This window comes from Phaethon lepturus, unplaced genomic scaffold, assembly GCF_000687285.1.
Source record: "Phaethon lepturus isolate BGI_N335 unplaced genomic scaffold, ASM68728v1 scaffold13968, whole genome shotgun sequence".
Taxonomy (NCBI): domain Eukaryota; kingdom Metazoa; phylum Chordata; class Aves; order Phaethontiformes; family Phaethontidae; genus Phaethon; species Phaethon lepturus.
Window position 1 is genome coordinate 1,190 of NW_010559815.1, and position 17,950 is coordinate 19,139.

The 17,950-nt window shown below is 45.7% G+C and overlaps 1 protein-coding gene across 1 annotated transcript; it reads right to left on the minus strand.

Annotated features, from left to right (window-relative positions):
- Positions 1 to 5,103: 5,103 nt before the first annotated feature.
- ZNF512 (zinc finger protein 512) lies at positions 5,104 to 17,530 on the minus strand (the record flags this gene model as incomplete). Its single annotated transcript, XM_010293497.1, is given in 12 exon segments — positions 5,104 to 5,632; positions 6,091 to 6,189; positions 6,670 to 6,732; positions 8,051 to 8,152; positions 8,794 to 8,988; positions 9,614 to 9,781; positions 11,755 to 11,853; positions 13,287 to 13,373; positions 13,757 to 13,881; positions 15,142 to 15,225; positions 17,404 to 17,482; positions 17,484 to 17,530. Coding segments are annotated over 12 exon segments (1,448 nt in total), but the record flags the coding sequence as incomplete, so codon positions are not given.
- Positions 17,531 to 17,950: the final 420 nt, after the last annotated feature.

The window sequence follows — 17,950 nt, forward strand, 5'->3', positions numbered from 1 at the left end:
TGGATGGGACCCCCTGGGAAACTGTCCTCAGGAGTAAAGGAGCACAAGAGAACTGGCAGCTCTTTAAAGACATTTTTCTGAGAGCTCAAGAACTATAAATTCCCATGTGAAAGGCATCAGGAAAGGAAGGCAGGGGACCAACATGGCTGAGTAAGGATCTCCTGGTCTAACTGAAACGCATCAGGGAAATGCATAGGCAGTGGAAGCAGGGACACACATCCTAGAAAGAAAACAGGGATACTGGACAAGAGTTTAGAGATGGGATCAGGAAAGCTAAGGCACAGCTGGAGCTAAATTTCCAAGGGATGTGAAGAATAATAAGGGCTTCTACAGGTACGTTAGTCAGAAAAGAAAGACAAAAGAAATTGTACCCCCATGATAAATGAGAGAGGAGATCTGGTCACAACTCAGATGGTGAAGGCTGAGGTATTCAGCAACGTTTTTCCCCTTCAGTTTTCACTGGCAATTGTTCTTCCCACATCCAACAGCATCCTGGCCTGTATCAGGAATGGCCAGCAGGAGTAGGGAAGTGATTGTGCCCCTGTACTCGGCACTGGTGAGGCCGCACCTTGAATACTGTGTTCAGTTTTGGGCCCCTCACTACAAGAAGGATGTTGAGGTGCTGGAGCGTGTCCAGAGAAGGGCAACGAAGCTGGTGAGGGGTCTGGAGCACAAGTCTGATGAGGAGCGGCTGAGGGCACTGGGCGTGTTCAGTCTGGAGAAGAGGAGGCTGAGGGGAGACCTTATCGCTCTCTACAGCTGCCTGAAAGGGGGTTGTGGTGAGGTGGGGGTTGGTCTCTTCTCCCAAGTAACTAGCGATAGGACAAGAGGAAATGGCCTCAAGTTGCGCCAGGGGAGGTTTAGATTGGATATTAGGAAAAATTTCTTCACTGAGAGGGTGGTCAGGCATTGGAACAGGCTGCCCAGGGAGGTGGTGGAGTCGCCATCTCTGGAAGTGTTCAAAAAACGTGTGGATGTGGCACTTCAGGACATGGTCTAGGGGACATGGTGGCGCTGGATTAATGGTTGGACTTGATGATCTTGAAGGTCCTTTCCAACCTAGTGATTCTGTGATTCTGTGTGATCTCCCAAGTCCCTGAATATCAAGGCAGGGACTGGCAGAATGAAGTTCCACCCATCTTAGGGGAAGATCAGGTTCAAGACTGTCTGAGATGCCTGAGCATACAGAAATCCATGGCACCTGATGAGATTCATCCCAGGGTCCTGAGGCAACTTGCAGATGTAGTCGCTAAGCTACTGACCATCATATTTGAAAAGTCATGGCACTTAGTCACCCAGTGACTGGAAAATAGGAAACACAACACTCATTTTTAAAAAGAATAGAAAGGAGGACCCTGGGAACTACCGACCAGTCAGCCTCACCTCTGTGTCCAGTAAGATCATGGAGCAGATCCTCTTGGAAGCTATGTCAAGGCATATGGATCACAGGGAGGAGATTAGGAACAGCCGACATGCCTTCACAAAGGGCAACTCATGCCTGACTAATCTGGTGGCCTTCTACGATGGAGTGACTGTGTTGGTGGGTAAAAGGAAAGAGCAACTTAGGTCATCCACCTTGGCTTCTGTAAGACTTTTGACACATTCACACAACATCCTTGTCAATAAATTGGAGATACCAGTTTGAAGCATGGACTAGTCAACGGGTAAGGAATTGGCTGGATGGCCACGTCCAAAGAGCTGCAATCCACGAATGGCTCAATGTCCAAACGGAGATCAGTAACAAGTGGTGTCCCTCAGGAGTCCGTGTTGGCACCGATACTATTTAATATCTTCACCAATGATGTAGACAGGGAGATTGAGTGCAGGTATGCAGATGACACCAAGCTGAGTGGTGTGGTTGATTCATTTGAAGGAAGGGATGCCATCCAGAGGGACCTTGACAGGCTTGAGGAACAGGCACATGTGAATTTCATGAAGTTCAACGAGGCCAAGTGCAAGGTCCAGCACCCAGGTTGGGGCAGCCCGTGGTATCAGCACAGGCTGGGTGTGAAGGGATGGAGAGCAGCCCTGCCGAGAAGGACCTGGAGATATCAAAAAATTGTGAGCCAGCAATGTGCACTCGCAGCCCAGAAGCCACCCGTGTCCTGGGCTGCCCCCAAAGCCGCGTGGCCAGCAGGGCGAGGCAGGGGATTCTGCCCCTCTGCCCCGCTCTGGGGAGACCCCCCTGCAGTGCTGTGCCCAGCTCTGGAGCCCTCGGCACAGGAGAGACACGGACCTGTTGGAGCGGGGCCAGAGGAGGCCTCAGCAATGCTCTGAGGGCTGGAACAGCTCTGCTGGGAGGACAGGCTGGGAGAGCTCGGGGGGCTCAGCCTGGAGCAGAGAAGGCTCCGGGGAGACCTTATTTCAGCAGCCAGCATATACAGGGAGCTGATAAGAAAGATGGGGACAGACATTTTAGCAGGGCCTGCAGTGATAGGACAAGGGATAATGGTTTTAAAATACGATATATTTAGATTTGGACAAAAGGAGGAAATTTTTCACAATGGGGGTTGCAAGACACTGGAGCAGGTTGCCTAGAGAAGCTGTGGGTGCCCCACCATTGGAAGTGTTGAAGGTCAAGCTCAAGTTTTGAGCATCCTGATCTAGTGAAAGATGTCCCTGCCTGTGGCAAGGGGCATGGACTAGATGGTCTTTAAAGGACCCTTCCAACCCAAAGCATTCTACGATTCTACAGGGTACAATTTTGACCTGGGTTTGCAAAATGTTAGGCTAAGTGAGCTCCTAACAATGGATTGTACAGTAGACTTATGTGTGCTTGAACAGTAAACGTTAGCACGGTAGGCTGTGGTACAATTAGTTGGTTTTATATTATATTTATAGCCCTGGATACACATGATGTTGTGAATTGTGCAACTAAAATTCCTTCCTTGAGGCTCTGTTTTCCCATGCCCTCAGAGCAGCAGAGCACTGCTGCTGTCCTGTTGAGTAGCCTGCCTTAGTCCCTCTACAGCAGGATGCAGGGGCTCCTGAACAGATCATACTCCTTAAAAGCAGTGGACTGCTGCTGCAGCAGTGCCACCACCACCTCTTACCAGCTCGAGCCAGTCCAGCAAATGATCTGCTGTAACACTGATGGAGCATGAATGGACTGCTGGAGAATGATTTCTTCCGCATGCCATGTTATGTGGGGGAATATGTTGTTGATGTAACTCTACAAAATCCAGGCAGTCACAAAGCATCCATGTCTAGAAAGCAGGTCCAGTTAGTAACTCATGAATGACAGTAAATAAGACTCTAGACTGAAATCCACTATGAAAAACCTCCTTTAATTCATGGGTTTATCATGTTGTCCATCTATTGGGCAGGAAGGCAGTAAACATAATGTGGTCAAAGTACAGCTGTGTAGAGTACTGAGGAGAAATGGTGCAGACAACTGAAGAGCACCAGAGCATGCAGGACAACCAAGTGGGCAGGCTGGGGTGTGTTGTGCAAGTAGGGATGGTACCAAGAACACTACACACCAAACAGACAAGAAACCACATTCTTGCACTGGTGACATTTTATTTTGTCATCTTCTGATCTTGCCCCTCTTACTGCAAACCTTACACATCCTGCACAGAAGTCCACATATTTATACTTTCAGCGCAGCACTGCAACCACAGTGACAGCTGGTTCCAAAAGGCAGTGTAACTACTACATGTAAATCACAGTGGAGCACTGCATGCTGTCTCACTACCATACAGGTGATAATACCGACGAGAGACAGACCGTGCTCAGCTGGAGTCTGCTTTGCTTATTATACGGGAGAGGCAGTTCCTGAGAACACCCTGGCCATACAGCACTTCCCACTGTCAGGGCCAATGTGATTATTCTGGTAATAACACATAGGTACAAGCCCGCCTGTTCACGAGGCACTGCAGTGGCTTCCCTGGGAATTTCAGCACCAGCAACTTTCGTAGACAGTGAAAATTCACGGGGAGGTAACATGAAGCCGGATGCGTATTTTGCTGCCTGCAAAACTGCAAGGAAAATGTCAAATTTTGCAACTTCCTGGTACAGTGGGTCTTTGGATAAACAGAAATTCTGGAGAACCCATTCTCTGAAAGACAGAGTAAGACTGCCTGTGGTGCTGCTTCCTACTAGCTTCTATGACGTCTGCTGCATTTACGGAGCACAGGAAGATAATCCCTATGATCCAGAGTTCATGCCAACGCGTGACTTAAAATAATGAGCCCTCTTCTTTTAACCTTTTCCACACAGGGAAGCCACTGCTAATATACCTCATTCACACAAAGGAAGCAGTACTGAAAATAAACAGGTGATATAAGACAATGAAAGTAGCATGTACAGTGCAGAAAAAAAGGACACTACGGGACCGTAGGCATGACAAAGAATAATACACTGGCAAGGCAGTTCAATGGAATCTGGGTTTCACCATGAACAAGACTGCTATTGTAGGTGTGCACTGTCTTGCTGTAAGTTTGTAAGTCTGAAAAACGCAGTCTTCAGAGGGCCCACAAAGACCATCTTATTACATTAGTTACTGGGGGTCTCTGAAAGGCCAGAGTATCTCCAAAAGGTTGGAAAGTATTTATTCCTCACTGGACTGGAAGACCCTCTACCTACCTTCAACATCCAGTGCTACAGAATACAGATGCTGGGGAATACTGGGTTCTTGACGAGGGTAATAATGATGTCCCATCACTTCCAAGCAGACCAGAGCACATGTGCTACTGTCTGGTGCTGAGCCTAAACATCAGCGTATGAAGTAGAGACAGTGCCTTGTGCAACAGGCTGGAGCACACACTAGGAAGGTATTTGCTCTGCTGTGGCAGCCTTGCTGACAATAGACGGGACAGTTACAGGGCAAGCTAAAGCCTTTGTATTCTGCACAGTGCTGCTTAGTTTGTATGCATACTGTGCAAGAAAGGATTTCCCCCGCCTTAAAGAGACCCAAACACTGTACTGGTCAGTCCCTTATAGGGAGAACTGCTAAAAAAGAACCCTGATCTCACCCATCAGCGGAAGATGACAAAACAGACAGGTGCTGTACTGGGAACCACTAAACAAGCAACTAATGTGACCCAAACTGAGACTGTAACCACAGCAGGAACTACACTGGGTACACTGCTAGTGCCACTGTCCAAAGGAACTACACCAGGAGAGGCAGCCTCTGTACCACAGCTTTGGTTTGAAGTCTTTCACAACTGACCAGAGGAAACAGTTTCAAAATCAAGGTCACTGAGTAGAATGGAGTCACAGTCCCAAAGACATTTGGTTGCTTAGATTGGTGCTGTGGGTTATGAGCCTGACAGAAGTGGGACTTGTAACTGAAAAGCTTTAGGATTACTCCTTCTCTCCTCCTAGGGATTTACTTCCGGCCTCGCTTGCGGCTGGTTTTTGGAAATTCGGCTCTCTGTGCAACTTGGGGCTCCCCCTCCTCGCTACTTGCACTCTCATTGTCCACCCGCTGTGGACGACCTCTCTTACTTCTCCTCATTTTTTCTACTCCAGCAGTGGGGAGCTTCTTGGCAGCGAGGGCCCCAGTTCTCTTCTTTTTGCCCCGGGTCAAAGGACGTTTCTTCCGTTGCTTCCTCTGCTCTTCTCTTTGGCGGATTTTCATTAGCTTCTCAAAGCTTTTGGTGGTAGTTGTGTTCACATCAAACCAGTCCTGGAGGGTTCAGAATGCAACAGGTTGGTACTGACGGTGGAATGGGGCTTATAATAAAGCTGCCTTGTGGGACCAGGGTTTCCTAAAATGTGAGATCTGGAAAGGCACCTGCCTAACAAAGCTCTGTTCTTCGATGGTTCTCCTCAGGTGTCACTCTCTCTCAGAGGATTCAGATTTGATTTGGCAATTGCCTGGCTAAAGGCATGGGAAATGCTGAAAAGCTGAACTGAGCAGCAGGAGCTTGGGACAAGGCATGTGACGTGACATCACCCTTGCTGCCCAGACCAACGCTAAGACCAGCTATGTTTAAGCAAATCTAAGGCCACTTGAGTCCGGGACCCTGTTCCCAGCAGCAAGGAAAAAAGAAAACAGGGCAAGCATCCAGCATTTCCTTCCCAAGACACCCTCCCCACCTTCAACAACCTAGGGTTTCAGGATTTCCATCCTGCCTGCCTTACCTCAGCATGCACAGAGTTGATGTGATACTTGACCCCACTCTCTGAAATGAACTCCTTCTCACACAGAAGACACTTGTATTTACCAGCCACAAAGTCTCCCTGGCACCAAAACAAAAAAATCCATCAGCAGTTGCTTCCTTGAAGGCTGATACACCTATACATTGTATTTGAATCTTGCTCATATATAACCCAGCAGTGAGAAGTAGAAACTCTTATTCATACAAGACAATGCTTTAGCTACAGGAGCACTCACATTATTGACAAGTTATGCCCACAAAACACAGGGCTGCTCTGTAAGATGTTACAAGGTCTCCAACACTGTACCTGGAAAAAATGCTCTTGTAGCTGTGAATCCACAGTAAGGACTGCAGTTTCACTGAAGTGCGTGCCATTAAGATGCTTCCTCCTTGCCTTAAGAAGTGTGTGCAATGGGCAACCCCATTAGCACATAGGGAAGCACTCAAATTGTTAGGAACTCAGATTAGCAGATGGCAGGACAACAGCTTGAATAAGGAGATATCTGAGGGACAGGGACAGTCAGGCTATTGTTATAAAAGTGAGTACAGGAAGGCTACCAACCAAGGTACATGTGCCAAGGTGAGATTTGAGTCCTGAGACACTGCCGTATACAGATTCACAACCCTGAAACAGTAAAAGAAGTACATATCAGCAAAACTCTAGTAAGAATTCACTTCTTCCTGCACAAGAAAGTCTTATTCTCTGGAAGGCAATTCCAAAAGTGGTAAGAAAGGTAAAGGGAGGGAGATGCCGAGTCCTAGAAAGCAGAAAACTTCTGGTAAAAAGACCACTGAAAGAGACTTAAGCTTTCAGTAAGTTAACTATTTCCAGGTTCTGAGCACTTTAGACATAATAGACTCCTGTCACAGTTACATTCACCCTCTATCAAAAGCCTGAGTAAAATCATAGAGTGTGCATTTTGCCTGAAGTGCAGCGGAGATTAGTTTCAAACAAAGCACAGGGGCAAGTTCGGGACACTTCCACCGCTCCTGCCCTGCTCGTGTATCTAGTGGCACAGAGCAGCAGTGCTGCATCGGACATCAACCGTCTCCGCTAAAGGGCAGCTTTACAGGCCTACCCTGTGTGGAGCTTCAGGCATCGCTCTTGGGATACTAGACCAGGCTCAGCCGACAGCCCAGACCCTGAAACAGGAGGCAGGTGCAAGACATGCTTCTGGGTTACTGGGCAGTGAAACAGGAGAGCTGCTTTCTGGAGACAGCTCCATATACAACATGATGTTGCAACTCTTACACTTGGAAATGAAGCAAGCGTGAAAATAGGGGGAGAGTGCTGGGGGTGGTGTGGGGCAGAGGGAAGGCATCGTCTCAGACAGAAGCCACCACTGACCCTCGGTTCTCCAGCAGTGTGCGTCAGCTGTGCCACATCTACCATAGTTTCCACCAGTGGGGCCACTTCTCACTGGATTTGACTGGTGACTGCTGCGTGGGATTGTGAGAAACTAAGTGCATGTGCATAAGCATCCCTAGACCAGGACGACAGTGCCGTGCATTGAGTCTTCTGTAGCCTATTTCCAGCTTTCAAAAGAAAACTTAAGTGCTGTGCCAAAGTCCCTCTACTCTTACATTTCTATCTCTATTCCTCCCTTCTATAATTAGATTCAGTATATCTGCTAGACAGGCAGGGGCTTGTCATTTTTCCATTTCTCAAACCTACAAATGGACCAGCTCCCAGCTGGATGTGAAAGCTGGATCAGTCTGACACCAAGTTACTGACTCTGAAGTGGGCAAACACACCCCCAGAGGGATCATCCCTTGGGCAACAGTCCAAACAGGGTCTTGGTTATACTAACCAACCGCACTGAGATGGAGCAGGATTTGTCTCCCACAGAGAGACAAACTGCAGTTTCAAGGTTGTGGAAAGCTGTTGTCTCATACAAACCTGAAATCTGTCCCCTTTCAGGCTTCAGAAATACAAAGATTACCTGATTTGGGCAGTGGACTCTTCGGTACATCTTTATCTCCGTTTTCCATTTGCACAGCACATCTTGACTAAATGTGGGCAGTCCAGGACGAGTATATTTCAGCTGAGATAAAGAGATGGAACTGAAAGCTGGAAGCAATGTTGGCTACACATAGTGCCAAGTATGTCCCTTTCTCTCCCAGGTTGTGAGTCAGAAGGGCTGTTTCTTCTCCTACTCTAACAGCCACATTCTCAATAACATAACTGAATCTGGAAAACCCCCACAATACCAGAATCCAAAACTTCCCATAACTTTGACTACAACAATTCCTCTAAATGTACTTACCTCATTAAAATCATAAATCATCCTTTTCCCTTGGGTTTCCCTTACAGCCTAAAAGATGCTCCTGGAAACTCTGAAGCCTGAAAAACTATGAAATATCACTGCATGGCAGCAGTGATCTGCAGCCTATGACCGGTGAGAAACATACTGCCTGCAACTGCCTTCATTGCTTTACAGCAATAGGACCTGAACGTCATTACAGCCTGCCTGGATAAAATACTTATCCCACAGCAATTGCTACTGTAGCAATACTGCAATCTAAGACCAGAGAGAGCAAAATCTGATCCCTCCCACAAGATACTACTTCAATGCTGCTTTCCATGGGCCACTAAACACTGGCAGCACTGCGAAGATGCCAGCGCAAGACTCATTTGATGCGAAGACAGACTCAAACCCGACATAGCATTTTGAAGGCCTTGTACCTTCCGGTCATCTGGAATCAAGTCCTGCAGAACTTTTCTCTTGGGCCACTCTTTGGCCAGCTCTTCTCCAGCTAGCTCATGGAGATAGTAGATTGCCACCTTTGCAGATCTCCTCTGAACTCTGCCTGTGTTATTTGGCTCCCGTTTTATTTCCTTCAGGCTCTCTGTTCTTCTCTCCTCATGGAGGAAAGTGACCTGCAATGAAGGCCAAAAAAGGTGAGCCTCCTTCACTAGTTCCTGTTTCAGTTACACCAAATACTGTGGAAAAATGTTCTGCCAAGTCCCTCACAAAAATGCTGCAGCAGCTGTGGTTCACTGTCACAGACATGGGACAGAAGTGCATCCCACTAGCAAGACAGACCCCCAGATCTTCTCAGGGCGGGTCACAGAAGTAAGGCTCAAGCAGAGAGTTTCATGCAGCCACTGGTCTCGAAAGGTTGTCACATCATTCACTGTAAAACCCTCATGGACAGCAAGCATAGTACTGCCTGTTCTGCTCCAGTGTTGGGTCTTTTAAGAGCAAAGAAAAGCATCTCACAAGTTATACATGTTACCATCATTCTTCCACGGAGCAAAAGTCAGGCTGGGGAAAGTTTACTGCTGCCATGGTGATTTACTATTAAAAACTTCACCCTAGTCACAGAAGGGCTACAGCTGCTGCTAGAAGGAAAGTATCAAGGACAAAATACTCCAGAGAGACAGAAAAATGCAAAGATTGCTATCCCTAATCACCCACACAAGTAGCAGACAAAAGCCTACATGTGTCTCAAGTCTGAATGGCTGAAGTATCACCACACTGTCTATGGCAACTTGCACTTACCGGCCCATGCTTAGATCGGAGATGGTAGACAAGTCCTGCCTTTGATTTGTATGCTTTTCCACAGTGATGGCACTTCATAGCCATTTTCTCCAGCTCAGAAGCAGCCTTCCCACATTTTTTAACATGATATAGGTATCCCATTATGCTAGTGAAGCTGCCTGTGCAGCCCTGTCAATGCAGAAGAAAAATGCACAGAAGAAAAACGCTCTCCAAGTGATCACAAGATCACAAGTGTTTAGAATCCACAGTTTGCTGACCAAAGTACTGCCACTTTTCCTGCCAGACCAGAGACGATCAGGTAGTAAACTTTAATGTTAGTCTATTCAGACAGACAAAATCTGTGACAAAGAATTGGCTGCAACTGGGAGAAATTGTTTCTTAGAACTTCTTCATAGGTAGTGGGCAATACAAAATTTCAATATATGGAATGAAGAAGGAAGACGTTAAATGAGGATGCACAAAACAGAAAGATTTTCAGATAGAAATGGAGGAGTCGGGCAGAAAAAGAGGAAGGTTTCTTACTTAGCTGGCTGGTCAAACTGTCTAGAACACAGCAATATTAGGGTGATGGTAAATAAAACTTTCAGGTATTCCTAGGATACAGCTATTGTCTCATGCTGCAGCAGAGGACAACAAAAACTCCAATGGTTCCTATGGATGTCACTTACTAGAATACCTCCTAACCCTGAATCCAGTGATCAACTTGACACTGAGCTTGGAAACAAGACAAATCAAACATGCATCAGCAAATGTTTAATGTTCTTAGATGTATCTAGCTGCCCTCCATCCCCTTCTCTTGCTGTGGCTCATCTCAATATTTTCAAAAACCACAAACTCACACAGTTGTTTATGCATAAAACATCTTCCCAGGTATCACAAACAACTAAGCGAAGAGCAGAAGCACACATTAATAAAATACTTTTGGTGCACACAAGAAACAATCCAGTGTCCTCTCGATCCCCCTTGATGACTCCAACACATCAAATACTCAAAGAGCTCTAGGTGATCCTGCTTGAGCACAGGGGCTGAACTAGATGACCTCAGAAGTTCCCTTCCAGCCTTAACAACTGTGTAATTCTGTAAACAGTTTATAACACTGTTACAAGGTAAAATGGTTATCCTTTAACTTCTTCCTCCCTAACATCTTCCATTGAATGCATTTATAAAGTCACACCTTTGCTGAATCTACATTTACACATCCAGTTTAAGGGACCCATTTAAAAAAAACGATAATAAAAATAAAACCTCCACTTCAATTACCCTAGTTATCCTCTCTAAAAGAGTTTGAATGGGGATCAGACAGTAACCAAAGGTGAACCCCTTTCTAGTGTAAGCAAGAGTCACCACAAGTCACCTAACAAGTCATGTGTGAAGCCCACAACGTGCACTTGTAGCCCAGGCGGCCAACTGCATCCTGGGCTGCCCCCAAAGCCGTGTGGCCAGCAGGGCGAGGCAGGGGATTCTGCCCCTCTGCCCCGCTCTGGGGAGACCCCCCTGCAGTGCTGCGTCCAGCTCTGGAGCCCTCGGCACAGGAGAGACATGGACCTGCTGGAGCGGGGCCAGAGGAGGCCCCAGCAACGCTCCGAGGGCTGGAACAGCTCTGCTGGGAGGCCAGGCTGGGAGGGCTCAGCCTGGAGCAGAGAAGGCTCCGGGGAGACCTTCCTGCAGCTGCCAGGGCTTGGAGGGGCTGAGGAGAAAGACGGGGACTTTTTAGCAGGGCCTGTAGTGACAGGACAAGGGGTGACGGTTTTAAACTAAAAGAGGGGAGAATCAGACTGGATATAAGAAGACATTTTTCCCAACGAGGGTGGTGAAGCTCTGGCCCAGGTTGCCCAGAGAGGTGGTGGATGCCCCATCCCTGGAAACACCCCGGGTCAGGCTGGACAGGGCTCTGAGCAACCTGCTCTGGGCGAAGATGTCCCTGCTCACTGCAGGGGTGGGACTAGATGGCCTTTAAAGGCCCCTTCCAACCCAAACTATTCTACGATTCTATGATTCTCTGTTTCAAAAGCACAGCTAGGATCTTGAAACAAATCAAGCTTTGGTCAGCACCAAAGCATACCCAGCAGAACTCTCATAATATTTTACGTTCATGTATGCACTGCTGTTTAATTCAGGATACTTAGCACAAAGCAGCTTACCTCCCTTGTACACTTTAGTTTTCCCATACGTTTCAAAACCTTCCGAAGGCGATCTCGCTCAAGTTGCTCATCCAATTCTCCTCCCTCCTTCACAACTGGCTAAAGCACAGCAGAAAGGTGAAAGAAAAACACAGGATGGTCAGCATTTACAGTTCTTTTCATAGGGAATTCGCTACTCAACACACTACTGAAGGAAAGCTTCTAAAATAATTAAATCTTTGCAACTTATAATTTTACAGAAGTGTATCTAATACAATGATGACTGTCTATATCCCAGAACAACTGAATTATCTTTAAAAGGAGTAAACCACCTGAAAACCTCTCTGCAGATAAGAGTTTTACCATTTAGATAGCTATCTATGAACGAAACCTTGATAAAAAATGGTCCCAAGCTGTAGCTGCTGGGAAGGACAAGGGTATGTGTTTCCGTAATTCCCCTTCTGCCTGTGGAAAGTACTTACTCGTCTCTGTCATGTACCTTTAGCATTTACTGGTCCTACCATTTCCACTTTTAGCCTAACTAAAGCTAAGCAGACTAACTGCCTTTAATAGTTATTCATCTATGCTAAACTAGAGCTCAAGTTCTCCTCTGTTCTCTCTCTGATGGTATGTTATTTCCTCCACTACCTTATAACAGGTTGCCCAGAGAGGTGGTGGATGCCCCATCCCTGGAAACACCCCAGGTCAGGTTGGATGGGGCTCTGAGCAACCTGCTCTGGTTGAAGATGTCCCTGCTCACTGCAGGGGAAGTTGGACTAGATGGCCTTGAAAGGTCCCTTCCAACCCGAATTATTCTATGATTCTATGATAATAATATTACACTCAGACTGAATAAAAAGTTAGAACTGAGTGACAGACCTATTCCTCATAGCCAGAACATGTTCCCTAGCCTTTTTCACTTACTAGTACAGTTGTAAGTTCAGAAAGCACAGTACTGGGAACTACATAAAAAATAACAGTAATGGATTGGCTAAACCTTACCCAAACTTCTGAATGACCTTTCCAAAAGTTCTAATTCTTCACAACTACAACAGGAGACATTGCCTTCTTTAAAGTGATAGCAAAGAGGAAAAGCAGACTGTAGCATTATCTTTCCAGTAAATAGACTGAACTGCTATTACTAGACAGTAAATAGACCAAACTGCTGCTTCTACTTTTTTACCTTTGAACTTTTAAAGAACTGAAATCTAGTCCGCTCTGGATGTAGAAAAAAATCCTACTTTCTAGCAAAGGACTGAAAATTGCAGCCTAATGAACAATCTTTCTTCTTCTGATTGAGAATGCCTTTTATGTGTGACACATAACCAGCCTAAACAGAAGTTCATCCCCTGTTTCTAAGGATACCTACCATCTCTGGAAACGTTCTACTGTTTTTCAGATGTCAAATCTCACAGGAAAAATAATAGGTAGACAAGATTTGAGCAGCTACCACATTTGAAAAAATACACCATGTTCTGTTTCTGTGTGCACCAGGGAAGGAACAGAAGACTGTCTTGCCTGTAGGATTTTTAGATGCACAGAAGTTGTGTTACCTGATTGTTATGGTCTGCCATGACATGGTATTTCATCCCTCCTAAAGACTTCAGCTGCTTCCCACAGTGATGACATGTGAACATTTCCTAAAAATAAACATGGACATGGTGCATGTAACTGTAAATTAACCAAAGCAATGAGAAACTCTTTGGGGGAAAGGAGCAGGAGAGCAGAACATTTTATTTGGGCCTGGTAACTGCCCATTAAGAACAGAAGAGATTTTATGGAGCCTAAAATTTAGGGGAACAATGAAATAGCTACACCTTTGTTCACTACCCCAAACCTCCAGCAAAACACTAAGCAAGATGCACCAAGCGCAGCCTCTCACAGATGTATAAAGGACTCTTGCTTAGAGACATGATGATGACATGAAACTGGGTTTAAATGCAACACAAAACAGTATAAAGGCATTTCTATCAGTTAGCTGAAAAGGAGTAAAGAAAACATTGCTCATCTCTGGTGTTCTTACCTGCCTGCAATTTACCATATGTTTCTTCAGTCCTTCTACAGTCTTTCTCACCACAGCCCGGCATGTTGGACAGGTAACTCGGCCTTTGTCCTGAATTTCCAAAGACCATCGCTCTTCCATACTACCTGTCAAAACAAAGAGTTTGCAATAGAACTGCAACCACAGTATCTTTTTTTCCCTTTGATGTGCACAATGCATCCTAGAAGGAAACAGGTCACATGCTACCAAACTCGTGTCCAGCTACACTTCAAAAGGCTTAGCTTGTTTGCAGCTTTAAATGTGTCATGTTACAAGGCACACATCACTCCTTTTGGGAGATCACTTTATAAAAGCTCTTAATCCTACCATCCCCTTGCAAGGAGTGTTCTTCCACTTGTTCAGTAGAGATTTATCCTTCGTTCATTTTTATTACACAAGTACTTCAACATGCAGAGTAAGCTTTTCGTTCGGCAAAAGAGTTTTCACAAAAAAAGTAGTCACATATGTGAGTGAATAGCTTCAGACAAAGGCCATGGTTCAGTTCTACTAACCAAATCTTTAGAACTTCACTTATGTTAGTCAGCAGTTTTGGTGCTGAAAGTGAACAGAGCTGCACCACCAAGCCAAGTTACTCAACAGCCAGGGAAAAGCACCCTGTGTGGCATTGTTTCCAGTTCCTGGCCTCTTTCTGAAATGCCAAAAAAGTGTTGGCATAATCCACAGGGATTATAAATTACTGAAATGGGTTCTGTGAAGAAAGTGGCTTAGCAGCCATCTGCTTGAATTCTCATCATAAAAAGATCTAAAGGCTTTCCTCTTTGCTCAGTAATAATAGGCAAGGGTTGTCCCTCCCCAGGTGGCTGGGGGAAAAGTCAAACAGCACTTGGCAGAAAACTGGGGTATTTAATGAGTGCTGTGAGCTACACATACCATGTCATTCCACTTACTGAGTCAAGGCTAATGTTGTTTTTCTAGGATGGACTGCTTGGGTCTCTGGCTAACAGGTTACCAGAAGAGGTGATCTGGCAGCAACAGCTACAGAGTTTTTCCTGCAAACATATGCTGCTGAGTAAAAAAGTAAAAATATTTTTATGAGTTTTATAGTGAAATGATTTTAACAGGCTTTTTCTCAGTTCAAAAAGTGATTCCCCCTTCACTGTTCCATTATGCAGTGGTAAAACCACGTGGAACTGCACTATCGGGCAGTATGCAGTCCCTCCAATCTTGCTCTGCAGTACTGACACAGTGCCAAAAGGACAGCAGCCAACTCTTCCTTGTCAACAGTGAAGTGAACAACAAAACGGAAACACCAGAAATACAGCTGTCACTCAGATTCAAATCCTAGAATCAAATTTACCTTTTAGCTGCTTTATAAACAATTCTGAGCAACTGCTGCTTCTTCTTACCTGTGCCATAGGTTGCTGGTTCTTTCTGAACACAGTGGCCTTTTGTTTTGGAGTTTTGTTGTGTTCCAGCTTGCTGTTTTTTTCCTGTTATAACACAAACAAGAATGACCAGAAGACTTAATCCTGCAAGCCTTGTTACAAAAAAGCAGACATTTTTTTGCTAGGAGGCTGCTATTTAGTCTGCTGTCTCAAAGCTACTCATTTAGAAATGTTCAATTTTTTTTTTTTAAAAAGAAATTTCAAGATTATGTTCCCTACTCCTTTTCAAAATCCATAGATATTTACAGCTGCAGGCGTTAGTCCCATCCAGGTATCTGTATCATACACAAAGCTCAGAGAATAGGAACTCTTCACACTGAAACATCCTCTGTTCACAGTATGGCTGAGCCAATCTAATGACTTGTTGACAACCAAATGGGCAGTCCCATTCCTCTACTCCTTCCTGTTTCCTTTAGACTAAACAACTCTTATTGCTTCAGTATTTTCTCATGGGTTATGCTTTTTGCTCTCTTCTCTGCCCTGTTCTCTTCAGTTGGTCCACGCATTTCCTGAACTGCAGTGCCCACTGCTGGAAACAGCACTCCAAGTGTGACCCTGCATTAGAGCAAAAGAATTACTTCACATGTCTGAAAGTCTACATTCCTAGTAACATCTGCCTTTTTAAAAACCATTTTGACACTGTTGGTCCCTATTCAGCTTTTGATAAGTTATAAATCTCAAATCCTTTTCTGAAGAACTGACATCTAGGAGGTTTCTTTGTCTTTCAGCTGTGCTAATATTTCTTCCTAACAAAAGTATCTTTAATTTTACAGATTATATTCCATTCTCTTTTTAAACTGTTTCTCTAACATCAAGACCACTTTCTGTTTCAGGCTTTTCTCCAACACACTTGCCATGTCTTTCAGCTTCGTGCTGTCTACATACTTCCAAGTCCTTGGTGACAAAAACAGTAATTAGAATTGAACTTAGCACAGACTGTGAACCATCATTTTATACTTTTTTCTATTTCACAGAAATCACAGAAACATTAAGGTTGTAAGGGACCTCCTGAAATCACCTAGTCCAATCCCTGTGTTCAAGCAGGGTCAGCTACAGTAGGTTGCTGAAGAAAGTATCCAGTCAAGTTTTGAGTAACTTTACTGATGGAGACTCCACAACCCCTCTGGGCAACCTGTGCCAGGGTTTGGCCACGCTCATAGTAAAAAAGTGTACCCTTGTCTTCAGATAGAATTTTCTGTGTTTTAATTTGTGCCCGTTGCCTCTTGTCCTGTCAGTAAGCACTACAGAGAAGACTCTGGCTCCCTTTTCTTCATTCCCTCCCATCAAGAATTTATACACATTTGATAAGATTCCCTCTGAGCCTTCTCTTCTCCAGACTGAAGAGCTGCAGCTCTCTCAGCCGGTCCTCAGAGGATTCCAGTCCCTCAATCATCTTTGGAGCCCTATACTGGGGAGCCCAGAACTGGACACAGTACTCCCAATGTGGCCCCACCAGTGCTGAGGAGAAAGGAAGGATCACCTCCCTCGACCTGCTGGCAATGTTCTTCCTAATGTAGCCCAGAATGCTGTTGGCTCTGCCTTTGCCACAAGAGTGTGTTGCTGGCTCATGGTCAGCTTGCTGTCCTCTAGGACCCCAAGGACCCTCTCTCCACTTTCAGAAAGTTAGCCCCCAGCATATGCTGGTACTTGGGGTTATTCCTGCCCAGCTGCAGGACTTCACATTTCTCCTTGATGAACCTCTCTGCTTAATTCCCCAGCTTGTCCTGGTCCCTGTGAATGGCAGCACGCCCATCTGGTGTACCACCACTCCTCCCAGTTTTGTATCATCTGTGAACCTGCTAAGGGTGCACACCGTCCCGTTGTCCAGGTCATTAATGAAAATGTTAAAGTTCTGGCCCCGGTATTTACCCCTGGAGTACACCACTAGTGATGCGCCTCCAACTAGACTTTGTGCTGTTGATCACAACCCTCTGCACCTGCATGTTCAGCTGGTTTTCAATCCACTGCACTGTTTATCTAACCTGTACTTTGTCAGCTTGTCTATGCGGATGTTGTGGGAAACAGCACCAAAAGCTTTACTGAAGTTGAGGTGAACAACATCCACTGCTCTCCCCTTGTCCACCAAGCTAGTGACCTCATTGTAGAACACTATCAGGTTGATTAAGCATGATTTGCCCTTCATGAATCATGCTGACTATTCCAAATCACCACCTTGTCCTTCATGTGTTTGGAAATGTTTTCCAGGAGGATTCTCTCCATCACCTTCCCAGGGACTGAGGTGAGGCTGACTGGCCTGTAGTTTCCCAGATCTTCCTTCTTTCTGTCCTTGAAGATAGGAGTGATATTTGCTCTCTTCCAGTCTTCAGGAACCTTTCCCAGTCGCCATGACCTTTCAAAGATAATCAAGAGTGGCCTCATAATGACATCAGCCAGCTCTCTCAGCACTCAGTGCAACCTGTCAGGCCTCACAGGACTTAGGTATGTCCAATTTCTTTAAGTGCTCTAACCTCGTCCTCCGTCACTGAGTGTAGGCTTCTGACCTGGGTCTGGCTGAGGTGGAGTTAATTTTCCCCATAACAGCCCTCAGTGCTGTGCTTTGTATGGGCAGCTAGAACAGTGTTGGCAACAGCTCTGTGTTTTGGCTGCTGCTGAGCAGTGCTCGCACAGCATCAAGACTGTCTCTCCAACATTCCCCCTGGCCCCAGTAGGCTGGGGGTGGGCAAGATCTTGGGAGGGGACACAGCCAGGACAGCTGACCCAAACTGGCCAAAAGGATATTCCATACCATATGACATCAGCTCAGCAATAA